The sequence below is a fragment of the Formica exsecta genome, unplaced genomic scaffold (assembly GCF_003651465.1).
Source record: "Formica exsecta isolate Colony F162 unplaced genomic scaffold, ASM365146v1 scaffold2, whole genome shotgun sequence".
Lineage (NCBI taxonomy): Eukaryota > Metazoa > Arthropoda > Insecta > Hymenoptera > Formicidae > Formica > Formica exsecta.
The window spans coordinates 3,227,662-3,255,064 of NW_021849297.1; the positions used below are offsets into that span (position 1 = coordinate 3,227,662).

General features: G+C 36.2%; 1 protein-coding gene across 4 annotated transcripts in view; it reads right to left on the reverse strand.

The window, feature by feature from the left end:
* Window positions 1–27,403, reverse strand: part of LOC115234224 (failed axon connections) — a 30,606-nt gene extending 3,203 nt beyond the window's left edge. Inside the window, exons 1-3 of one of the 4 annotated variants that reach the window (XM_029805068.1) lie at window positions 26,772–27,403; window positions 1,363–1,701; window positions 369–506 (exon numbers count right to left, since the gene is read on the reverse strand). In XM_029805068.1, the coding sequence (XP_029660928.1) occupies window positions 369–506; window positions 1,363–1,701; window positions 26,772–27,131 (837 nt within the window). In that variant the 5' untranslated portion in view covers window positions 27,132–27,403. Of the gene's footprint in view, window positions 1–368; window positions 522–1,362; window positions 1,702–5,752; window positions 5,930–19,706; window positions 19,916–26,771 lie in introns of those variants that run through there. The other 3 variants (XM_029805067.1, XM_029805069.1, XM_029805070.1) reach the window with 3 other exon arrangements.

Sequence of the window (27,403 nt, forward strand, 5' to 3'; positions counted from 1 at the left end):
TCTTTTTTTGTGAAATATAATTCACAAAAATATTAATCTTTAAGATTTAAAGAAAGTTTATTATAGTCCAAATCAAATCATTGTGATTTGCTTGTTAGTCTGATATTTCATTTTTCGGTATCTAGAAAATAAAGTTTTTTAAAAATATTTAAAAAAATATCTCAAAAAAAAAGCTTTTTCATTATAACGCCGAGCTCTACTTTACAGGCAGCATAAGTGTTCACATATATTCATCTCTGGTATCGTTTTACAAGTAACTGCTATCGTGCCAACTGCCTTTACACAAAATGTATCGTCGCGTTGCAAAATGAGAGATGTCATCTCTTACTTGCGATAGGCAATGTGTTTACGGATTAACGGATACTTACGGTAGTTGGCTCGTCACCGAAGAAGAAGGGCTTGTCGGCAAGCGTGTCCGAAAGCACCTTGAGATCGCTGCAACCAAACTGAGATACCTCCTCCGGACTATGCACGCCCATTCCTTGAGCCTTCACTTTTCTCGCACCCTGCAACCAATCCAACTACCATCTCACTACAAATGGTCACGATGCTTTGTTCTACGCTTGCGTTTCACTGTCTCGATAATATACCTCAGCTACCACATTCATAGACATCTATGGCCACAAGCGCAATGGTTTGCACTCCAAGCGAATACTATGAATGATTCTAAGGATAGCATGAAGTAACACTGTGATAACGTGTAAGCAGCGAAACTTGGTCGAAGTAAAATTCAAACAAATATTATTATTATTATTATTTCGCATCTAGTAGCATAGATCTTAATAGATATTTGATCAAAACTTGTATTTTTTTTTTTACATAACAAACATTTCATACAGTGTCATCTTTATATTCCATATTATTAATATCTAGGCAAAAACATATCACCTCGACCAAAACTCAAGAGTTAAGTTAATTGTCGATGATGATGTTGGCTACTTAAAGTCTAACACTTTTAATATCGAGAGAAATAGAAATATGTGCAGAAAAATGGCAAAACTACAATTAGTATTTACACGAATACAACTGTGAATGCACATGCATGACTAATCGCAAATATGGATATATGAAATCGTGCGTTTTGAAAAATGCGAACAAGTCGAGGAATATTTTGATTTTTTTTTCTTTTGCATACAGCATACATCATTATTATATGCATATATAATTATGAAAATACAATGTGGAATATAATTATGAAAATATGTAAATAAGTTATAAAAACGTAAAGAGATGCGAATGAATTATTGCAGTTAAACAGTTAGAGACCGTGAAATGTGAGAATTATCATTCAGTGATCTAACGTCCAAGTTGTATGCTAGGTCACACCGATATCACATACGGCAAACGATAAACGAAACTTACCTTGCGTCCAAACGTGAGCTTGAAGAAGAAGTTCAGAATCGCGTTGGGTATACGTGATCCCAGAGCAAGCTGCAGATTGACCTTGTAGCCCTTTAGCACTTGATCCAAATTCTTCGTGCGCCAGCACGCGACGACCCAAACGAGATGATTCTCGATCATGGATATCATGGCGTGGGAAACGCTTCGCTGTTCGGATGTGAGACCGGCGTCAAGATCCTTGCCGAATTTCTGGCTCAGTTCCCGCAGGATGATAGTGCTATCGGCGATCTCCTCGCCGTTCAGTTCAACGAACGGCAATTGGCCCTTCTTAGAGCGGAATTTCATCTTGTGATCAACATTCTGAAACCAAGCCAAATAAATCGTCAGTATCTATCGTTGATCGAAGCGTGAATTAATGTTAAATTGCGATGGCGCTTGTCTATGATGTATCTCGAATATTGAAACGCCAACTTTGCATAACCCAAATATAAAATTGAAATATATATTTTAATGTATTGTCTTTCTCTCTTTTGTAGTTTCACAAATTGGTTTCTATTGACATTGTAACGTAGCAAAATTTTATTTTTTATTTGAATAATTTAAAATAAAATCGCAATGAAATTTTTTGTTCGAGTAATTTAGAATAAAATCACTAGATTAATTCAATTTTTTTCTATAATTTTATTATTGTATATATTTTATATCAACTAAAATAAATTATAAAAATGCTACTCTTTTTCTCCTCTTTCTCTCTTTCCTGCACGATTCTTCGTCATCGTGTGTAATAAATAACTTTGTGAGACGGACAGGGGCATAGGCACCTATACTCTCGCGAAGTACATGCTCTATTTATAGAGATGTACGTACCGCGTTAAACGTATAAGTGGGATATCGTGGTTTTCGCAGGTGAATCAGCTTATTACATCTAATCTGCGAAGCTATTCCACGCGATGATATACGGGGGTGTCTCGGATTTATCGCTATATTTTTTAACGATAAATGTTCTTTATAATAAACGTACAGACAATTTTGTTTTTAACGATAGTTTCTCATGAGATTTTTATTTGACAAAATGTTTCATTAATATTTAATAATATTATTAATATTATACACTAATATTGAATAACTTTGAAATATAATATAATAAAATAAATGTTAAAATAAACTCGTCTTAAAATTAATCGAAAAAAAGATCGCGTCAAGTGTTTACTCAATCGTAAAAAAACTTGCAAAAAATGTTCTCTCTTTTAGTAATGAACTGTTTTGTAATATGATTACCAAATAATTTTTCTCGTAAAATAAGTACTTATTCCGTTAATTTGCTATTATTGAAAAAGAATGACGTATCCAAGAACTCAAATATATATATATATATAAACCTGATTATACAATATTTCAAATAAGTGAAAGATAAAACGTTAGTTAAAAAAAAACGATTTTTAAATACTTTCTAAATTCGGAATTATGATAGTATAATTGTGTGATCAACATAAAAGAGTATAGTTCTAATCATTAGAATTACAGTACAAATGTAATTAAATGCAAAGTAGGCTTTTAAATAGGATTTCTCTGTAACACTTAAATAGTATGCCTTCTCTCTTGCATAATTTACTATGTGGATCAAGTATTTCATGCTTGTAAAAGATGGAGAGGAGCATTTGCAGTCAAAGTTAAACGAGTGAAGAGAATATATGGACCTACTAATAATGTAATAATGTAATAATGTAATAATGTCCTGTAAAGCGACTCGCTGGCAAATCGAAATAGAAATAAAAGAAAAAAGTAAATCGCATTTAAGCTCGAGTAAGACTGCGAGAATGGGATTAAAACATGCCTGTTCGTGTGCATGTGCACGATGTGAGAAATACGGAAGAACGAGCAAACTCGGAAGAGCGAAACGAACAAACAGAAGGATGCACCGCGAAGTCAATTATAGAGCCGAGACGTAAACACTAAAACGAAACGAGGACCACAATGCGTGAAATCTAGTCGAGCTAAGAACAAGAGTAAAACTACGGTACTAAAGTACAGTATCGCGCGGGGATCTGTCGACACGAGGAAAGCAACGATATACAGTAGAGATCCATTGCTCCAGTTTTAACCCCTTCGAGTTGGTCATGACGACAAGATCGATGAGAGCTAGTTGAGAAACGTGCATATAATACGCGTGTGTCGGCTGTATAAGGGTCAGTCAGAATGCTGACACACGTGTATTTGCCCAAATGAGTCATCCTACGCCCTACGCCCTTTGTACCCATTTACCCTTTCATTTTATTTTCATCCTCTCTCGAAATATTCGAAATTCTCATCGATTTCGAGCGTTCGATATTTTTACCTACAAACGAGAATAATTCAAGCGAATGTAAAAAATATTTAATTTTTTTACATTTATTAAAATCATCAGTATTCATACGTAATTGTATTTTTTTACGTAATATTACCCTTATTGTTTAATTGAGTTATTTGCATTTTCGATGTTAATATAACGTCAATAACGAGAGGTGGTTGTGCAGGGCGGGGTTGTTTGCATCGAACGCCCTGCGGCCTGTTCTCGATGCAACACATTGACCTCCCTGTTACGTCATGCTTATTATTCATCGAAATTCCTTATATATTCGACTAAAATATAATAATGATAATAATGCAGGTGCATCGAACGTTTATATGTATATCTTGGACAATAATACAGCGAGATTTGTATTATATCCTATTAATTTATCGGAATTTTTCACATTTGTCGGGAAAACATGACTCGATTGAAAAAAATGAGACAAAGACAGAATGAGAGAATTCAGATGACAGAACTCTATATATCAACAAAATGCATTGACATTTCTATTATATCTCATTTATTATTTACAGAAATTCTTCGTAGATTTTATCAAGATTTATGACATTTTAGATGTGTACAAGATATTATTCAAATATTTTATTACAACTATTTAAATTTTTCATTAATATGATAATAAAGTACCACCTCTCCATTGTTTCCAAAATTTTCGAAACATTCGTAACATTTTACGTAACCTATCTTCGATATCTCTATTAAAAGATCAAACTATTTAAAAACTATTCGGACAAATTATTTGTTGAAATCTCTTACATTTTTTAATTCAACAGATAATAAACTATGAATTTTAGAATACAATTCGCCGTATCATTCGAATAAGAACAATATCGAAGAAAAAGTCAGCGCCCTCGGATACATCGGAGATATCGCCGCTATCAAACCGCGAACGTATTATTGAAATACTTTGCATACTTCGATTCCAATTCATAAGAACGTAGGAGCGAGAGTACTCGCGGGGCAAGGGCGGGTCCGGCTGGACGCGGAGAAGCCAAAAGAAACGGACGAAAGGTGGATAAGAGCTGGATCGGTGCAAAGCGCAAGGGAGAAGCGCGAGTGCGAGCGCGAGCGCAGAGGACGATGAACTCGCGCGGCAGCAGGCAGCTTCCGTCGCCTGGCAACGTCCCCCCACTTGGCCTCTCCCACCGGGCGCAGCGTCGACACTATCATCGGCACACGCACATGTACTACACACCCACACCTACACCCACAGTGTCGTGTCATCGTCGAGCGTATGCACCCGTATCTCGTATATATGTACATGTATACGTATATGCCGCGTCCTAGTGGTCGTGATGGTTTTCTCTCTCTCTCTCTCTCTCTCACTCTCTCTCTCTCTCTCTTGTCGCCGTCATCGTCGTAGTCACCCTCGTTGATCGTAGTCGTGGCTGCCGCCGTTTGCGCTGATATTGATCGCGCGGGTTGGTGCTGCGAATTCTCTCTCTCTCTCTCTCTTGTCGCCGTCATCGTCGTAGTCACCCTCGTTGATCGTAGTCGTGGCTGCCGCCGTTTGCGCTGATATTGATCGCGCGGGTTGGTGCTGCGAACCGCTACTTGCGCGATGTAAGAGCACGCGTGTATCGCGCGAAAAATCGCCGCCGAAAAACTAGTCTCGATCACGACACAAGTCAATGAAGAAGGAGAAGGAAAGAGAGAGAGAGAGAGAAAGAAAGAGAGAGAGAGAGAGGGGGGAATGAATCTGTCTGTATATGGACAGATGTTTCCAGGGTCAAAGTTCGGGGCGCTATCGATTAGACGCCGCATTATTTGCGTTAAGCTAGGTCCAGGTAAAGCGAGGCATCAAACATCAAGGAGCATAGTACATGTATTGAAAACCATTGAAAAAATAAAAAAAAAAAAAAAAAAAATATGTATATATGTGTGTTTTTTTGAAATCATATTCTTATTTTAAAATATAATCTCTCCTCTTTGAATTTTCTGAAAAAATTTAAAGTCAAGAATCGAATAAAAATCGCGAATTAAAATAAAATAAATTAAAATAAAAAAAAGATACAGATTGTACCTTTCTTTTCATCGTAATCTTATTTAGATAGATATACTAACGTGACAGTTTGATCATCCCGAAATTCTCGAACAAAAAAACGTTCGAGTTTTGCGAAAGAAACCGCAACAAACCGCGCGAAGAACGTATTTTAAGAAAAACGCAGTGGCCAAAAATGTGATAGAAATAAAACGACGTGATATATAAGTTTTGAAAACAGATATACAAAGGGAAGTTTCTACGCCGTAAGACGTCTTTGTCCGTTGAGGAGCTATAAATCAGCTCGATCCACGCCGCGCCGCACAATCTATGCATATATCCGATCCCTCATTCATCCTAATGGACTAGAAGCATACTGTTTCCACGTCGCGTTACGTCGGTCGATGCGTTTCGACGCGACGGATGTCGCTGCAAGATTTGCATGTGCATATGCTATAGGCGTGCTGTGCGTCGCGTGGCACAGTATAATTGGCTACTTACCGCGCGCTGCCCACAGCGAGGACATACGACAAATACCTATGTATTTCGCGAAACACACATACGACCTGCGTCGTAATTCCACGTAAGAACGCCGATCGATTAATCATTGCGAAACGTTGAATTATAATATTCGCGTGAAAAAAGAATTTCCTTTGTCCTTCCTTTCATCGTGGGGGATTATATCTTTCGCTCGGCTTTAAATCAACGGGATTTTAATGCTTGACGTTTTCGACACGTTAAGTATATTGTAAAGAAAACCGAATGATACTCCTACATTCAAGTTATCACTTGTGAGAATTTAATCGCAAATTTATTACGGAAACGTGACGTTTCAGTAGTAAATTTGCGATCAAGTATCTCGAGAGATAATTTCTTGAACGAGAACTTTGTATCGTTTCTATTTATCAAAAATAGTATTCTCGAAATACATATATTCACCATGTTCGCGCGTGTGCATCGCACGCAATATACATCCCTGCATATCACACGTGACGCATGAACACTAAATATGTTAAAGCACTCTTAACCAACAGCACGGAAATAAAAGAAAAAAGTTAGAGAAGAGTTAAACATGCATAGCATCGCGGAGCGTGTCGTAGGATCACGTCGCTTGGATCAAGTAGATTGCTAGCTCCAGCTAGCTTACCAGATAATCCTTGGCTTCTTCTCGCTTACATATATTCAAAGTGTTAAGCAGCGAATATAAATTAATTTGTAAGGAATCGTGTTGCAAGTACTGGATTTATATAAAAAAAAAAAAAATCTATTTTCTTGTACAGCTATTGTACATTACTACAAATAATATTCATTTTTTTATTCTATTTTTTTACCGATATTGTACGAAACCGATAGTCTTTCTTATGTATATATATATGTTTTTAATGTCATGTATCTCCTTACGAATATTTAATATCCTTAGCAGAAGTCGATCAAAAATTCAAGAGAAGAGAGAAGTATATGATATATATTTATATTACGAATACCGAAAAATTTAATTTTTTAGAATAGTTTTTTCTTTTTTTCTTTTTTTTTTATCGTAAAAATGATTTCATAGTAATATAATTTATGGTTCGTTGGTTATCGCTATTAGAAACAAATTAGAGACTGAGATGAAAGAATGGATGAAATTTAATTTGAGAAGCTTTGTCATCTAAACGAATAATTATAAAGCTATATTTTTCTAAAAGATTAAAATAAAAAAATCGAATCTCGAATTGACGTTGAATGCGCGCACACGATCAATAGACACTGACAAAGTGCATTCTTGTTTCAATAATCAGTCAAATTGGGAGAAACACCACGCCTTACATTCATGGACGGTAAATTATCTCGACATTTAACCCGTTGTTTCCTCGACACCATAAAGTCGCACAATGAGGCCCGTTCATGCCGCGTAAACTATCTTATGAAACACGATAACCGCGTCGATATCCTTTCATGCAGTAAATAGCCCTGAATAGCATCGTCTACAGACCCAAGGAAGCTTCTTTATTCAATATTGCCAAGTTGAAAACGGAATTTTGGTCCAATTACAAATTTACAACTTTTGTTTATTTTTGTACGAAGCAAAATAAACTATTGAAAACATATGTTTTAAAAAACACATAACAGATTAGAAATAATAAACGATTAGAAATTCAAAAATAATCGCTCTAGATTTTCAATAAATACAACACACGCATTAAAAATATTTTACGATTTATTTTAAATGCATATATTGTATTTTTACATGATATCAATTGATATTTTATGTTTTATGGTTTTTTAAAAAAATTAACAATTTGAGAATGAGAGAGAGAGAGAGAGAGAGAGAGAAAGAGAAGAGAACGCGAGAAAGAGAGAGAGAGAAAGAGAGCATCGGAGGATGCGCACAGATCAGTGCGCGTCGTCTATTTTTCTATGGAGTGCAATGAACCCCTATCCTCCTCGCCAATCCCCCGGACCCGGCGTGACAGAATAAATTTCTCGCAGACGAGGAATGTCAAGCCAAGAGAAGGAAAGAGAAAGAGAGAGGGAGAGAGAGAGAGAGAGAGAGAGAGAGAAACGATCGAAGTCGTCGTTCTCCGCGATAAGATAAGCCGTAATGAGGTTCAATTGGAAGATTAATTAATTAAAACCTACGATAAAGGAGTTAAATTGGACAATATTACGGATGGCATGCAGGCGTACTGTGTTGGAGAGAGCGCACTGCGCTTATACTGCGTGTACGAGACCCGAAGCGTGTGTACGAGTCCGCCTGCTGCTCATCGCCCGCGAGATGAAGGCGAATGAGAGAAGAAAAAAAAAGGCGAGAGCGCGAGGGATTTACAGCTGCCGGGATATACCGAGACCCGTAATTATGTTGCGGTCGCCGCGCGCCGTTGACGAACGCGAGCGTTTCTCAGCAGCGGCGTCAAGAGCCCGCGACTTCGAACGCACTTACTACGATGTTTCCGAAAAAGACTTGTTCCTCCCCCGATATTACTTAGGTATCTCTAGACATCTTTTGAATCACAGAATGAAAAGCATTAATTTGAATTTCTTATGTTGTCTCGTGGATACGATATATATCTTTTTAATACCGATATATCAATCTCATATTATTAATTGATAGCAAAATATTTTATTTTATTTTCGTGCGCAAAGAGGGATAGATATTAATTGTTATTAGCGTCATTATAATCACGTTATTTATTAATATATTGTTTTTAATAATCAATTTTTTCAATACTGCTTTTTGAACTTTTAAATATTTATTATTACTCGCAATCATAATAATCACATTATTTATAGAAGTTACGTTTTTTTAATGTATTCTTTTGAATAATCCAATCAATTTTTTAAATACTGCTTTTTGCGCTATCGGAGATAGTGCAATATATGCTGGCATACATGTGACATGTGTCCATTTATAAAAGTTTATTATTTGTAAACGTAAATTTAATTTGCAAAATTTAAAAATGTTTGAAATAGATATATATATTCTAGTCAAATATATATATATATGTGTATATATGTATATATTCTAATTAAACATAAATTATAATTCTTCCCATCGTGCGTCCACTTTAAACTATGTATATAATCGTGCCCTCCATAAAATATCGTACGATTAAAAGATTAATAAATTATATGTGAGCGTTCGTAAAAAAACCTTCGTTGAAATTCTTTCTCGGGTCACGAGGCCACGAGATATCGCGCGATGACCAGCCGTAAAATAATTATGGCGAGTAACGCCTTTCTCGGAAAATACGATGGACGGACGCGCGACACATTACGATTTCGCTCCGCAACGAAGAGAAAAAGAACAAAAAGAGAGGAGGACAATCGCATTTCCAAGACGGGCAATACTAGTCACCGGCTAATGGAATGTAATAGAACGCTTGCCTAGTCACCGCCTTACCCTCTCATCTCGTTCTTCTGTCGTTCCTCTCTTTCTTTCCGTCTCGTTTTGCTCGCCTCCTCGTGTGCCTCCGACGCATCCGCAGACTTTTCTCTTTGTCCACGCGCTTTGTTCCTGTTGCGAGAGATATGTACGATCGTGGTGACTTCAGAAGTCTTTCGCCGCGCTATTTTAAGAGCCGCGCTCCCGCCCCCGCATTTATTTCCGCCGCCTTTATTCCTATATGTGTTGCCGTATTTGAAATTAGTCAGCTGTCGCGCCGCAAAAAATCCCGAGTTAGCTCGTGGATCAGCTCACATTTTGGACTGTTACTTTCTGTCTACGCATCGCGACAACGGTAATTAAATGTATCATCGATATTGTGACCAACTGTCTTAACGTGGCTATTCTTTAATCCCTAGCTGTGAAAATAATTTAATTTCACTTAATTCGAAAAGCAAAAAAAAAAAAAAATAAAATAAACTGAAAATAACTACTCAGTTGACGGCATGTTAAATACCCTCTTATATATAAAAAGAAAAGAAAAAGGAAAAAAATGAGAAGAAATTTTATAGCTTTATACAATTGAAAATTATTAATACTAAATATTGATAAAAAATTTTTCGTGAAAACAAATGATAATAAATATAGACAGAAATTGAAAGAATAAATACAATAAAGATAAATAGAATTATATATTTTAAATGAATGTGATACAAACTAAAACTCGAAACAGGAACGAACGTGCGACGTGATAACTGCGATACTATTCGCCTTGGAAAATGCTGAACTCAAATTTTTGACATATCTTGTAACATAAACTCTTATCCTTTACAACTGTGAAAGACGATAATTTCATTAGCTTGCATCTGGACTTCGGAGAATGAAATATTAGCCTCGTATTCTTCATCATAATTTATATAATTACGTCGCTAGTAACATATATTCGTATGTATCAACAAAAAACTTTCTTAGTGTGCTATTAATATTCTAATATTACAATTTGGAATGTTAAGATACACAGGCTATTTTGTCTTTACTGAATTAAACTTTTTTGAAAGATATATATAAGCTTTTTTTAAATATATATTTGAAAGTCATATTTTTCTTTATAAAAAATTGAGAAATATAGGTCAATTAGCTCAACAGAAATATTTAATAAATGTAAATTAAAAATATTTAATAGATGTAAATTAAGATCTCTGTAAATTAAGTTTTAATAGCATAATTGAATAACGTTATATTTTTTCCGGTTTGTTTTTAAACATATTTTACTTTATTAAAAATTTAATTTAATTACCAAGACAAAAAGATATTCGAAATTAAATAGTAAAAAGGTAAATCCATTCGATTAAAATGTTCGCTACAAATACCTAACTTTAAATTGAAAATTTTCTTCTATTAATAAACAATTTACTAAATTAATGTTAATGCCGAAATGGTGAGACGTTCTGTACAGGAATTTTAATATTATTAATGTAGATGAAGGAGAAGAGGATACCTAATGAGAATTATTCGATTACGTTCGTTACGCTTGGGACAACGCTTACTTTGTACAGTACAGCTCCGTGTTTCCCGGCCGTGATTAATTTGCCCATGACAGCGGGTGGTCCGAAACCGCAAGGGCTCGCGTTACAGAATATCGACTATATATTAATGAAAATATTAACATGTAAAGACATTATAAAAGAGAAAATAGAGATTTATAAAATTTTAGTCCACATTTTCGTTATCAAGAGAAGTCCAAACATATCTTAGAGATAGAATTAACGCATCTACTATATGCATTGAATCCCATGATGCAGGTACGTCGTACTTAACGCGCAGTTAGTATGTTAGAAGAACAATATGCATATTGTTCATGTATAGGCATGTATACCCTGTACACATAATTTACATAAACTATCGCATACATATCCTTATTGCGTCTTTAGAATCACGCGAGTTTAAAACAAAGGCAATAGAGATAAATATAGACAATGCATAACAGAATTTCTTATTTCTTATCAGATTAATTTATAAATCGCATCACACACAAAAAAATAAGAATTCATACATAAAATATTATAGTAACCTAAATTCTAACTTTACATTTCTCAGTTTCAATAAGAATGAGAATAAAATTCTCGATAGAAAAGCTGCAGATATTATATACCGTTGATATCTGTATATATAAATACATAGGAAAATGCAATGTTAAAGAGCCAATATGATATTTTAAGCCACATTCATGGAAAATCGATCGCGCTTCCAATTATACCTTCTCTTGTAAGAATCTCTTCTCAGAAATTCTACTTTAATACCGTAATATCTTTCCGAAGAGGGGCAAATGCGCATCTTGAAATCGGTAGGACAAAAGTTTCACGAAAAGAAATCCAAGACTATGTAGGGGACAGGTTTTATCTCAGACTCGCTTTACCGCGGAGCGTTCGCTTTGAAACCGTACTGATAAACAAAACTGATAGTCCTGTTCTCGTTCACGTAACGTTTAAAAATAAATGCGTGAGAATTGATAGAAAAACAAAGACGATACGATGTAGGATAATAAATCTCATGGCTGATTTGGAAAGGATCGTTCGAGCGGATTTGCAACCGTGCATTTTCTTGACGATGACAACTACTATCGGGAAAATCTGGTCAGTTAAAGGCACTTCGTAACGATGATGCGCCAGGTGCGGGAAGATTTGCGCACTTGAAATGTCGAGCGGCTCAGGTACCGCAGGTAATATCGCATAACGGGATCGATAATATCGGGGAGCTATCGTGTTACGCGGATTGCGGATAAGATACGCATCGCGCGGACGCTTGTCGCGAGAGCGACGTTATTAGTGTCGGGAAACTGCGTATTTAAGAAAAACGGAGAGAGGATGGATAAGACACATAAGTCTTTAACACGTCAAACAGCATATAATCGCGAGGTTGCGCTATGGCGTTAAATGTGACGATCTCGTGTTAAAAGGCTAGATAAACGCTGCTGATACATTCTCAAACATTCATAGACACGCTCGTTTTAATAATGCAATATCTCAATAACATATATTATGTAGATATATTCTGAATTTAGCGTAAAATATCTCAGTATCAGTATATCATAAAATATCAATATCAATATATTAGTATGTGAGAAATATATTAAAATATAATTCTTTGTATATATATATATAAACAATTTTTTAAAAATCATTTTTAAAATTTAGTTTATATATGTATATAAAGAACAAAGAATTATAGGAGGTAGAATATAGATACTTGTTTGGAGCAATCCACGAGAATGACTAAATCTCTGCGACTTTTCCTCCAGAAGATTATCTACCTACCCACGATCTCGTTAATGTTCTCGCTTTCGCAACGGCGCATGCTGATCGTCCTCGAAAAATTATCTAAACCGACATTCCGAGCGGAAATCCAGCACGTACGATTGCATGCTGCAATGATTCTCGCGCCGGTAACTATAAGACTCAATTCCAGGATATACCATTCCGGTGAGTCACTCGATTCATGAATAATTGCGCTGAGTGGCCGATCGTGTCGGACGATAAAAACTCGTGCTGCTCGTACGCATCGCTTAATCGTAACACATACACATACACTTTGAAATCGCTTAATTTACGACCGACATTATTAGCTATGCATTACGAGATGTCATCACGGCCGACCGCGGCTGATTAGTCAAGCTTGACTCGGCGGTGGAATGCAAGAATTCATCATTGAAAAAAATTTTCAGAACTGGCGCCATTATGTGTGTGTGTGTGGATGTGTAATTACTTTATTGATCACAAATGGCGAGTAAACCAATGTAGAAATAAAGCAATGTAGATGCAAATCACTTTGTTAATTTTTCAATTGAGAGATCGAAAGCAAAAGTTAGCCTAAATTGAAATTCTTGTAGATTTAACTTGTATTTCTTGTATTAAGTATAGAGAGAGAGAGAGATTGTCTGTTCTTTATCTTGCAAATATAATTATGCCATTTTCTGTTAATTTAACAAAATCAAAGATAACGAATATTCTATAGTCTTTATTATACTAACATATTTTCGTTCTTGTTTTTTTTTTTTTTTATTCGTTACAATCGTTAGTGAGAATAGAATATATAAATTTTTAAATATTGGAAATATTATCTCTCTCTATCACATTTATTTCGCGGAATATATTTTTAAATTTTATTTGCATACTCGTACATTGTAGCAATGTATATATTGTAGCAAAGAGTTTACCAATCTGGTTTATCAAGTGATATCATATATTTAGCATCAACACCGCGTCTTCTGAAATAAAATAATCTTGCGTAAACATAATCATTAAAAAATTAATCGATAAAAATCATATTTTTCATTAAAACGATATTTAAAAAACTGATGTAAAAAATCAGAGCAAAACACATTCTCAGCATATATATATACGTGTGTATATGTAAATGGCAAATGCGATATAAATACCAAGTATAGAGTTTAGGGATGTAGATGTTTTCTCGCTTCGTAAGAATTAATCAGGTCGGCAAAAGAGCATAAATAATCCGGCGGCCTGTGGTATACACAAGCGAATGCATACCTCGCGAAGTGAGAGGACGGAAGGCGGGGAGGCAAAGCGCGAAAAGTAATTCCGCAGTTGTACGCGTGGAAAATTATTTTCTAACCGAGCATCGGCGGCGGTGGAATGCAAGAATTCATCATTGAAAAAAATTTTCAGAACTGGCGCCATTATGTGTGTGTGTGGATGTATAATTACTTTATTGATCACAAATGGCGAGTAAACCAATGTAGAAATAAAGCAATGTAGATGCAAATCACTTTGTTAATTTTTCAATTGAGAGATCGAAAGCAAAAGTTAGCCTAAATTGAAATTCTTGTAGATTTAACTTGTATTTCTTGTATTAAGTATAGAGAGAGAGAGAGATTGTCTGTTCTTTATCTTGCAAATATAATTATGCCATTTTCTGTTAATTTAACAAAATCAAAGATAACGAATATTCTATAGTCTTTATTATACTAACATATTTTCGTTCTTGTTTTTTTTTTTTTTTATTCGTTACAATCGTTAGTGAGAATAGAATATATAAATTTTTAAATATTGGAAATATTATCTCTCTCTATCACATTTATTTCGCGGAATATATTTTTAAATTTTATTTGCATACTCGTACATTGTAGCAATGTATATATTGTAGCAAAGAGTTTACCAATCTGGTTTATCAAGTGATATCATATATTTAGCATCAACACCGCGTCTTCTGAAATAAAATAATCTTGCGTAAACATAATCATTAAAAAATTAATCGATAAAAATCATATTTTTCATTAAAACGATATTTAAAAAACTGATGTAAAAAATCAGAGCAAAACACATTCTCAGCATATATATATACGTGTGTATATGTAAATGGCAAATGCGATATAAATACCAAGTATAGAGTTTAGGGATGTAGATGTTTTCTCGCTTCGTAAGAATTAATCAGGTCGGCAAAAGAGCATAAATAATCCGGCGGCCTGTGGTATACACAAGCGAATGCATACCTCGCGAAGTGAGAGGACGGAAGGCGGGGAGGCAAAGCGCGAAAAGTAATTCCGCAGTTGTACGCGTGGAAAATTATTTTCTAACCGAGCATCGGCAGCTCGTCAATATTCCCGCATCGCATTATTCCCGTTCGCCGTTTTAGCGTTATGGCATGGCGTTTCAGGGCTGTCCATCTTGCGACACGCTCTCGCGCATCGCTATATAAAGGATTGTAACCGGCATCGCGACCGCCGTCCGTGATCGGTCTTATACATTCCTCTTTGTCGTCGTCGCCGTCGCGTCCTGTCGCGAGAAAACGTTTTATGAATACCGATTTTCAATCCGTTGCGCTCTCGCGACGTCGAATTATTGACATAGCCCGGCCTTTGGCACGCGCTCGAATAACAATAACGAGATTCTTAGGGAATGTAATATGAGATGCTCGATAATAGGCACTGGGGTCTTGTTGAAAATTGGAAGAACCTTTCTCCCCAAAATTTATTCGCACGTACATTTTCTCGTAATTTTTGAAGTTTTGATGCTAATTGGTTTGTGTAATTATGCCCCTTCTCCCACTTTTGAAATAAGGATTTTATTAAATTAAGGATTACTTAATTGAAAAGTTTGTCCATTCATAATTTTACAACAAAATTTTCTAAAATTCCAAAATTTTCTCTTTCATTTCAAATAAGAAATATTGTCAGATGAATAGAAAATGTTATTTATTTATTATCAAACATTTCATGTGCACCATCGTTTGTCGATTAACGCTTTGATAAAGCTACTATTTGTTTAGATACATCACGATTAGATTAAGAATAAACCATCCGTCTTTTACTTGTATGGAATTTGGGAATTTTATAAAGCAAAAAAAGATGATTTTGTCTTCGCGTGTTTTTACTAATATTCACGTTTAGGAATTAATATATTACAAAATGATTTAATCGTGTTCAGTGCTATATATCAATAGCAGATTCGGCTATTTCATTTTTATAAAACTTCTGCAGATAATTTAAACTTCTAAACGCAAATATATCAACGAAAAATAGAAAAAATATCGGAGCTATTTTCGTCGTCTCGGTATGCTGATAAAAGATCGTTAAAAAATACTTAGTTTATCGATCAAAACTTGACTCATATCACTTACAAATAAATATAGATAACAATTTTTCATGATGGTGGTGCGGTTAAGCTGAAGCATTAACAAAGTATGCATACTATTAAGAATGTCATTAATAGTTATCGAGTTATAGTATGTGGTGGATAAGGCATTCAGATAAACAAATATGTTGATTACACCATTAATAAGAATGCTCACATTCCAATCGTAATATTCTAAAGAAAAAAATATTCTTAAGATTATGAAAGAATAATTATTTCTCTATTCAAAACAGGTACTACAATCTCACCTTAATTTTAATAATCAGTGAAAAAAATTCTTTCTTCACAAAAGCTGTGAAAAACCTTGAAAATATAAATTAGATATCTTCCTCTACTAATGTATCTTTATGTATGTTTATGTTAAATTCGCTCTAAAATAATTTTGATTTGATGTTTAAAACAAAGGTAAAGCAAAGATATGTATTGAAGACTAGAAAGTTACACGATAAGTAAATAAGAACGACAGCCTTCCAATCTCTCGTAAAAGACTCGTAAATCGATCGTTAAAATTAAGGTCGCGATTTTAGTGAAACGCCCCGTGTGTCCCTCATTCTGCTAAAATTAGCGCGTCGTAAGGTGTGTGACATCGATCGCGAATTCTTTGTCGTCGCAACGTGAAACTTTATTTGCAAACTTTCATCGTACCTGCGTATGTACGTATCGGATTATCGTATGCTCGCCAATGGCCATGTGCCGTGTGCGCAACGACGCGTACGCACAAACTCGCGAACGCACGCGCACGCGTATACGCGCGCGTACATATGCACTCGGCTACTTGGCCGAGAGCGGCAGGTGAGGTGAGGAAAATATGCACCTACTTTACGGTTGAGGCAGGTCGCGGTCTTTAAATCGCCGGAAACGTACGCGCGACTAGAGGAGAGACGCGTTCCCTCCCTCCTCTCCTTCCCACCCCCGTCCTTCCTTCGCTTCCCGATCGCTTGACATTGTATTTTCGTTGCCTTTCGAAAGCTTCTCGGAAGGCACCATGGCCGATAATCATGGTCAACGCCGTTATCCGACTACGTATACACCTTAAAACAGGTTATGCCAGTGGCGTAGTCGGAATGCATGTCGGCTGCTATTCACATTTTTTTTTCCTCGTGCCGAAAGAAAAGAAAGAAAATAAAATACAGATTATGCCCTAAACCTACCGGGTGTTTCTTTAGCCGGTGAAGACGAATCGATGCTTTCTCAGAAAAGTACAACGCTTATAGTAGTCGTTTATTTTTTATCAATGAAATACGCGTGTTATTCCAAGTATTCTCTTTTCGATAAATATAAAATATGTTTTCTGTCACAATAAAAATGTTATGAAATTAATATTTATCACGATAACTAATACTTTCAACGTTAAGTATAATTAAAACTTTAATTAAATCTTTATTAAGATAACGTACATACTTGAGTTAAGCGTGTTTAAATTTGCATCTGTTTGCATTTGTGGCTGAAAGGAGAGTGAGTAAATGGAGGACATCCCGTACAAATATACTTCGTGTTTCAGAAATAGCAGCGGAAACCTATCCACCGACTAATAATAATTTCTGCTTTTCATATATAAACATTATCGTATTGTCGTAAATAAATACAGAACGGCTATCTTTTTATCCGATTTTTTCATTCAAGAAAAAGAACTCATCTTTCATATCATCCGCAGTAGAAACCGCGGCGTACTTTCGTTCATGTTTCCCGAGGAGAAAACTTAATGTTACCACATATACACGAATTCTTTTTACATTCTAATAACATTTTTACATCGTTCACGTGCATCTCCTGTTAAAGTACGAACACAACACCGTTCTGTAACGGTGAATCGTTTGATTCATAATCGGCAGGAGCATCGTGAAGGAACGAATGAGAAACGGTGGGAAAAATATCGTCGGCGGCTTCTTCTAATTTAACCGAGGGGGGCACTTTGTTTTTTCTCCCGTAGAATGTTGTTTAAATCCTATGACTCAGCTAATTTCATGGCTCGTTAAGTTGCAAGCGACCCAGCCCGTACCATAACTCGATCGTGTTGATTATGTCCTTTACAGTACCCTACGAAAGTAATCCCAGCGCGTGTAGTGCGGTCACTTGTAATTGTAGAGAAAACTAACGCTGATATGCGCTTCCGATTGGCTCCATTTTTATCGGAGGATTCCTACGCGGTTGAGCATAACGCCGTAAATAACGTGAAATCTAGGTAAGAATCTATCCAGGAAACGATCGAAACTTAATCGCTTGAAACCGATTCGCTATCTGAGTTGCAAGATTTAAGATACGATATTAAGACCTGTGTGTGTATTCGATACTTAGAATATCAAATAATATTGAAATTAAATACTAAATTTCGATAAGTAAAATTATAAGACATAAACGTTACAAATTTCTTTCTAAATATCTCCCGTTTTACAAAAAAAAAAAAAAAAAATTAAAATTTAATTTAATTAGATTAAATGATGTCGATAAGATAAATCGTTGAATTTTTATTATTATTAATTTTCTTCCGAACGTAAACCACAGTGACGTACGCCTATGCAATGACCGAAGGTCAAAGATGCGTGCAGCTGTACCGAGTACAACGGCTCCAAGAGTCATCTCTTACGCCGCCCCGCCCTTTCCTTCCTCGCCCTTTCCTCAGCGATAAACCAGGATGAACCAAGCGGAAATCTCAACGTGCAGTTTTCTTGAATTCCCGATGATATTTAAAATGTTTAAAAAATTGTGTAACTTTCCAAATATTATTTTGGCAATATAAAGAGATTTTTTCGTATCGTATAAATATAAAAATTAAAATACAAACGAGAAGGGTTAGCAGCAGAAGAAAATGCTCTTTTTATGTTTTATACATAACTTTTATAAAAAAAATTTTATATAACATTTCACAAAATAATAATCCTAAACGGCGTTTTAAATATAAAAAGTTTTGATTCAATTTTGATATCGTAGCATGGCTTCTACATTTCGGCACAACAAACGTAGATCTTCCGACTCTATCTTAAGAAAGGCTATTAACAATTCTCACATTACAAGGAACGCTATTCTTATCGCACGTTACTCTCATTAGAGTCGAGTTGCATATGCAGTAAAATCTAATGTCGGTTGAAAAGTACTTCACGCGTTCTATGCGCTAGTTGGTCGACACTGGTGGTGGGAACCCCGTGACAGAGACGGGTGCAAAACACGTGTGAACACTCCGAGAGGATTAACGGGCGGATGCGGTACTTAATAATTTGCCAATTGTTTCTACATCGTAATGCGGTATTAACCGGTAAGTGTTCGCGCTTGAGCGAACTATGAGCGTCCCGCGCTTCAGATGGAAAATTATTTTCTTCTTACGCGCCGCGATCACATGAAATCGTTTTAATACTTTAACCTCGTTTCCAACCCCTTCCATCTCATATTTGTTCCTCTTTAAATACGAGAGCACTTTGTATAATTTTTCTTCTCTAATAAAACTTTGATGCCCAAAATTCGTACTAATTTCTCATAGAGATATGAAAACATAGAAAATCGATCACTAAAAAATTATAAATTACTCACGTTGTCGACATCGTCCGATGTCTTCTCCTTCTCGCTTGTATGTCCTTTACTGCTCCTTTATGGCACTCACGCAACACTCGCGAAAACACAGTTAATTACAATCGTGCTCGTACTAATCAGCACTATACGATGATCGCGCGATACTTTGCGACACTCCCGATATTAATCACAAACTTTATTTTTTATTGCGACGGAAAAATGCGAAGGTTACGATTACACGAAGGTACGAATCGTTCGGTATTAAAAGAACGCGCAGTCAAATTCACGCGATGCTGTCTCTGTCGTTGACGAATAATGTATGACGAGGAATGTGCTATTTATTTATTTATTACGCGCGAGAGATAACGATACGAGCGCCGAATTTTGCGAGGTATGCGGCGCTCCTATTGTTTACACCCCGTCACCTTGTTATCATTTCTTGCGACAACAAGAACGAGAAGGTAACGACGCGAAGACGCTCCGTATTATCGTTAAATCATCTCTCGAAAATATGATACGGAATTGATAAATATTAAAATACGGAGTTTTTAATAACGATTGCTTTTATTAATTAAACGTTCATCAAATTTTGTATCCGTGATATTTTGTATAAATCTCAAATGCTATTATTCTCTACGATTATTAGCAATTATCAACCGGCGCGATTAATTAATTTTCACAATTATTGCGTCCCAATTAGTAATATCGCATAATAAAGTTGCAAATATTATTTTTAAAAATCTCAGTCGTTAACAAAATATCGCGGTTAATTTGATAAGCGTTTAATTAATAAAAACAATCGTTATTGAAAACTCCGTAACTTAATATTTATTATTTATATTAATCGCGCATTATAAATTCAGATGCTTGTATTTTCTACGGATATTTATCTTTAATTTGTAACCTGTATATTTATATTTATATTTATTTGCGTTATAATAAGAGATAGTAAAATTGTCATAAAATGCATAGGTATACTATTCGTTGGGAACAGAGATAGTATCGTGTGAATTCGGCAGCGCGATTTTTCAGTGCCGAGCGGATCGCAACTTCGTGTAACCGTGATTTTTTCACGTTCTCCTGTTGCAATATAAAATAAAGTATGCGATTAATGTTGGAAATGTCGTAAAACTGCCGCGCGATCGTCGTGTTGCGCTGATTATCGCGGGCGCGATTGTAATTAACCGTGTTTTCGCGAGTAACTGGCATTATAAAGAAACAAAGAACATATAAGAGAAAGAGAAGGCTAGAGGAGACATCGGGTGACGAGGGAACAAACACAAGGTAATTTATAATTTTATTAATTTCTTATTTGTTATACTTGTAAAATTAATTATTCGTCTATTGTCATGGTGGCGACTCACTTAAAAAAAATAATTAGAAACTTACTTTGCAAATATTAAATTCAGAAATGAATAAATTAAAATATTTATACGATTAAATAATTGGAGAAACAATTTGATAGCAAACTCTTAATTATTGTTAATTATTATTTTTTAATTACTGTCTATTCCTTATTTTCATAAGCATACTTTGTTATAGTTACAATATTCGTGTTGGAGAACATGTATAAAAATTTAATATTTTTAAAATCTATTTGCAATATTTTCAAACAATTAATTTCAAATAATAAATTTATGATTAGAGCAATAAATTAAAAACAGATTAGCATTTAATTAATATTGTCATACAGTCGAAGATTTGATTTCTTGTGATAAGGATGTTAGGTTAATGGCGGGTCAGCAATCTAATATCTAATCTATTCCATACCATTAGAATCGAATATCGAACTTTTACTTATCGTTAAAACAAAAATGCGGAAGCGAAAGAATTCAACGTTGGCATGGTTTCGTTGGTTACTTGTGCAAAGCTGGGAAAAGCGAACGAAGCCGCATTCTTTGAATGACGGTAACACACATTTTAGCTGTCTCGACGAAAGTCTGAAGAATTTTACTTTTCTCTTCATATCGTATTGTACAAAAGCCATTTAAGCGATAGCTTCATCAAGGAAAAAGGATTTCCGTGTATGCTCAGAAAATTAAAGAAGCAATATATGTATATATCTCGAAATGTAGACACATTTTTTAAAAATAAATCTTTTGATAATTTTATATTCCCGACATTTAATTAGATATCGTGTTAAAAGTGGGCTTCCAAGTTTATCTGAAATATTGTTCGCGCAAGGTTATATGTTATTCGGGGAAAGTTAAATTCGGAAACTGGGATAATAAAAAAGTCGTCCCTGACTTGAAGGTGGAATAAAGCGCGTCTGTCTAGATATAGGACGGTTTTCGTGCTATCTCCAGGCCGTGAAAATAATATCGGTGTCCTACTTCAAAGGTGTTAACGGAAAATAGAAAAGAATTCAAATAGAATTCAAGAAAAGAAATTTCTCGAAAATGACACGTCTGCGTGTCATTTCGTTCAGAGACTGCGTTAGAGTTCGCGGTGTCTGTTAATGTTAACATGTTCGAAGTTGGCCGACTCGATCAATTGATCTCGATCATTCCATTCGTTATTTGTAGCTATCTTGGTAATGATTAAGTTCAATAGGAACTTCCTCCGTATTACCTGTGACCTCATTTCTCCCAATTCTGTCATTTCGCGGTCGGAATGGCTATTCATTGGGAAAATATAATGGAGAAGAGGTGGAGAGAGAAAGGGGACAGACGATATCTCACGATACGATGCTACAGCAAGACAGTTATCGTCTCTTAGCATGCTATTATAGTATATTTATGACACAGCTAGTCGGGGAACGAAATAAATAATTAACGTGAAAAATTATGATATGCTTGGGGATGCTAAATACACATGTCAACGAGCAAATCGTATGAAGAGGATACTTAATATATTTTCAAGCAGAAATGCTAAAGACGAAACAAAAAAGCGATTTTTCGATATTGGAATAACCATAGTTTCGAAATTATAAATAATTGCAAATTAAAAAATTTACATGACGCTTCAAGGTTGTAAATCGATAATAAAATTTTATTCTTTACTTAAACAAAATGAAGCTTCATACCATACAAATTAAAAAAACTTGCCATTCAATTGCCAGCGGTAAGAAAAGAAATTGAAAGATTGCTACAAATAAAAATAACAAGATTTTTCGTTATATTTTCAGAAATATAAATTCTAATATATTAACCATATTGTAAAGGAGTAAACAAAAAATATTAAAAATAAATTTTGAAATATATCTAATTGTCTTTTCAAAAGATTTTATAATCAAGAAATTTGTATAATTATTTTTCTTCTCATTCTAAAATGATTAATAGCTTTTAATATCAGCGCAAACGTTGTGCGCTATTCATATTTATTCATAAATAGACTATATATGACTTTAAGACGACTTGAAGTCGGAATTAATGATGGCAACTATTAAATACTTTAGCACTGAAAACATTCTATATCGAAATTAGATACAACGAGATATGACGATATTTTTAAAATAGGTATAAATAAAAGTATATATTGATAATATATTACTGAGTTTTCTTTCAAAATCGTCTTTCAACGTAATTCAATAGCACTGTCAATAAAGTTAGATTATTGAAAGAAAGAGAAAGCGAGTATTCTTTGAAGATTCTTCTAAAGTTCGTTAGAAAGACAGGCTCGCACGGGTAATAAAAGGCATTCCTCTGTTTAGCGAAGCCTTGAACGGCTATATCGCCGCTCCCTTTCGAAGCGTTATGTTCAACAGATGTCGGGGTAACGACTCGCGGGGGTAGACAAGAGCGACAATGTAGAAGGAAGACAAATGTGTCATGAGGGTCGATAACCAGGCTAGAGATCACCAGGAATTTCTTTACCGGAGTTTTAACTACGGATAATTTATCCTCGTATACACCCAGAACGATTCTTCCAATTGTTCCTCGAACAATTCAGAATGTATTTTCTTTAGTACACATGTGGCGCAGTATTATATTTTATGAAGCTAAATTGACGAGAGGAAGGAATTTTAATTTCTTGGCAAAATGTTTTCGTAATATTTTAATGATATCGCAGTTTGCGTTTTAGACTTTAACAAAGTTCTCACTCGAGGTAATTAAAAGAATATTTATAATTAAATAAAAAAAAAATTAAAAAACTTGCAGTCATGATTTTTATTAGGATATATTCCATACCGCAGATTGTTCGAGAAATTTGCAAGTAAAAGAGAAAGAGCGGGATATCTCTAACAATAAGAGATACCTTGCATATGAATTGAATTTTTTAGCTTGCGCAATATCATGAATAAAAGAGAAAATTTTGCGTTTCAAATTATAATAATTTTACATAAAAATCTGTTTATGTCTTTTTAACATAATTTTCAAGTCACGTCAGTTATATATGCTCACAGTTAGAAGCATTCAGTACGTATCATAGTCCGTCATCAATGAAAATGTGAAAAGCCCGTTAATCCGCTGCTCCTAAGCTAACGACTATATAGCAGCCGACAATGAAGATACAAAAGCGAACCGGCGAACAAATTCTCAATTGGCCATTATTCCGATCATTAGCGATGATTTTCGCTCACAATATCGTTCTAATGAATCGCGATAATTAAGCGAGTCGAATAGAACGCTTGGGAAGAATTTCAACTTTCGCGCGAGAAAGCATCCGAACTCTCGACGACGACACGAGTAACACAATCGATTTTCGCGACGATCGGTTCGCGGGGATACGCCGATATCGCATATCGATCTGTACAAACAGACGACAATGGGAAAAAAAAATTAGACAAAATCCGTTTTTTTTTTTAACGATGCAATTATTACTCGCGTTTGTTTCTCCGGAAAGGAGTCGAAACGAGTGCGGCTCGTAACCATTCTATGGATTATAAACGGAACTTTCGTCTAGATGGTTTTCTTGCCGTCTCGGAAGCGGGATGCCCCGCTTTCTATATCAATAAAATCGCGCAGCGGAAAGAAATGACCGATCAAAGGCAACGGATATGCCATGAATAGACGTTATTCGAAAATCACCGTGTCGAATTTCCGCAAATTAACCCGTAAAAGTCGAATGAAAGCCCCTCACGGAATGCGTTATCTCTTCTCCCGTCTCGCGATTTTTATATTAAAAAATCTCGCGGATATAGATAAATAATCGCAAATATATGTAGAATATAATCTTGCAAAAAAAAAATTTATTGAATTTAACGCCAAGATAGGTCTTCGATATGCAAAAACACGATACACAAGATTAGAGATATCTTACAATTTTTTCAAGCGCGGCGCTGAAGGAAATTTGATATTGCGAGAAGTCTAACAAGTGTATGTTTCCTCTAGAGTATCGATATTATGGGGCTCGGATTTTCTCTCCTTCAATCCAGAAACGCGAATAAAAAAAAAAAAAAAAAAAAGACTATTATTCTTATTCGCGTGTACAGATTTCCACCTCAACTTCGATATACGCATATTTTACTCTATGCCGTCATAATTGGTGCGCAAAATTTCTTTATATACTTTCGTCGTGATAATCGTCCTTATCATTCTTTTATTGACGAGTCGGGGGATAAATTTATCGAACACGACTCACTGCTCTTTACCGGGGTACGCCTAGGTCGAACGCACTGCTCCGAAAGTTGACAGCAGCCGCCATTTTGAAGCGATCCGCGCGAAGGCCGACTTTATATGCATGCATTTTTATTATGCGTCGCAACACGATAATTATCTTCACCATGTCGCGATGCATATTTAAGCGTGCGCGTTTTTTGTCGTACGACGAAATTATCTCGAGGAATGTTCATATTATCGCGACGAGAACGGAATTGTTCGAGGGAGAAATGGAAATGTAAAAGGTCACAGTCTCTCTTTCTGCGTTTAATCGGCGCAGAAATTTCGAATGCGTTGCGTATAAAAATATTACGTACAAATTTGAGAGAAGATGACAATCTTCTGGATCATTTTCGTAGAGAGAGTTCGTTTAATATCTCCGTAAAACCAGGCTTTAATTTTGAAAGTGTAGCACGATTATACAAGATTATAGAGCATTTCGATAATTTTAGAAAATACGATGTAAATCAATGTAATGTTAAATAGAGGAGTTAAATAGAGACAAAAATACGCCATATAAATATTATGATTTCTTATTATAGCTTCGTTCGGATAACTTCGGATAACACCTTTCAAGCGCGTTACATTTACCAATCCATTTCCCCTGTCGAGAGACGCTCGAGAAACAATCACAAACACGCGCACGTATGTAAACAGACCTCGAGCCTGCATCAGGAAAGTCGAAACGTCGAGTTATAAGAGAGCCGCGTTCCCCTTCATCCACACCCTGATTCCCGCTGAGCGAAATACCGCGCTCGCGTTTGCTGCATCTTGGGAAATCCGGCGACATAAATCATCCCATATGCATCAATCCGCGCGGAATATTTTCGTGCGTATAGATTAACGGACATCGCTAGCAAGGCGGTATAAATTACGACGCCGTATCGGGGATCGAGACCACGAATGGGGATTTAAATCGCTATCAATTCACGCGAGTACGGGGACGCCGATGATAAAGACGCGCGAAAATGATTCACGTTTAAATCGCGAGAATAGAACTGTTGACATAGGGGACAGGATTTTTCATAGTTATATAACGATCGCTTTTAATCGAACTCATCGAAACTAATTTTAAGCTTCGATTATAAATTCGTACAACATTTATATTCTGTTCGCGCAAACGGAGTTGAAGGCGCGCGCGCGCCACGTTAATCCCTGCTCCGTTCGTTCACACTTCGAAGGCGGAGCATTATATATATGTATTTCGTATTCTATATTTCGAAAATATCTCTCGACTCCGAAAGGCGATCGCCCGCGTAGAGTCGGTCGCATCGCCCAATAAAGAGAGAGAGAAAAAAAAGAGAAAGAGAGAGAGAGAGAGAGAGAGAGAGAGGGAAAGACGGCCGGAGACTCTGGCGCTCGACAAGCAGGATAAAGAAAATCGATTCTCCCTCGCCGGGCCGGCAGACCGGCAGGCGGGCACTATACACGCACGAACACGCACGAAAGAAAAGCGAAGGGACTGATTTGGCCCACCAGGAGAGAAAAAGAAAGAAAAAGAAAGAAAAAGAAAGAAAGAAAAAAAAAAGATACTCGCGACACTTACCTCGTATTTGACGCCGTTCAATCGCAACCACGTCTCCACCTTGAGACCGTACGGGGATAAGGAGGGTAGCAGCGGCGTCCGCGGGAACTGATATAGATAAACAACATCTTTTTCGTAATCGGGGTGATGCACGATGTTGGCCTTCGCCGGCGCCGCGGTCGCACCGCCGGCAGCGGCCGCGGCGGCGGCAGCGGCGTCATCGTCCTTCTTGCCGGCCGTCTCGTCCTTCTTCGTCGCGTCCTTCTCCTCCTGCTTGTTATCCGGCGGCGCGTCGTCCTTCAACGCCTCCTTCATCTCCTTCACGTCCTTGATCTCCTTACTCTCGGGGCCGTTGTTCTCCGTCTCGGTTGCCATCGTCATTCTTGCTGCTGCGTCTATTTCTCCTCTTCTTTCTTTTCCTCTTTTTGCCTCGTTCGAAGCTACTCGCAAAGTCACTCCTGCGCAATGTCGCTCGTTCTCTTTTCCCTAAGAAGCCTCGCCTCTCGATCGCGTACACTTTGTGGAGTCTGTCTGTCGGTAGCGCGCACCACACAAACCGTACGCCAAGCACTCGTCGCTTCTTTCTGCTCGCCGGCCGGTTCCTTCTCGATGTCGCTTGGTCCGCTCGCGATTCCCGTCTTCCCCTTCCCTAA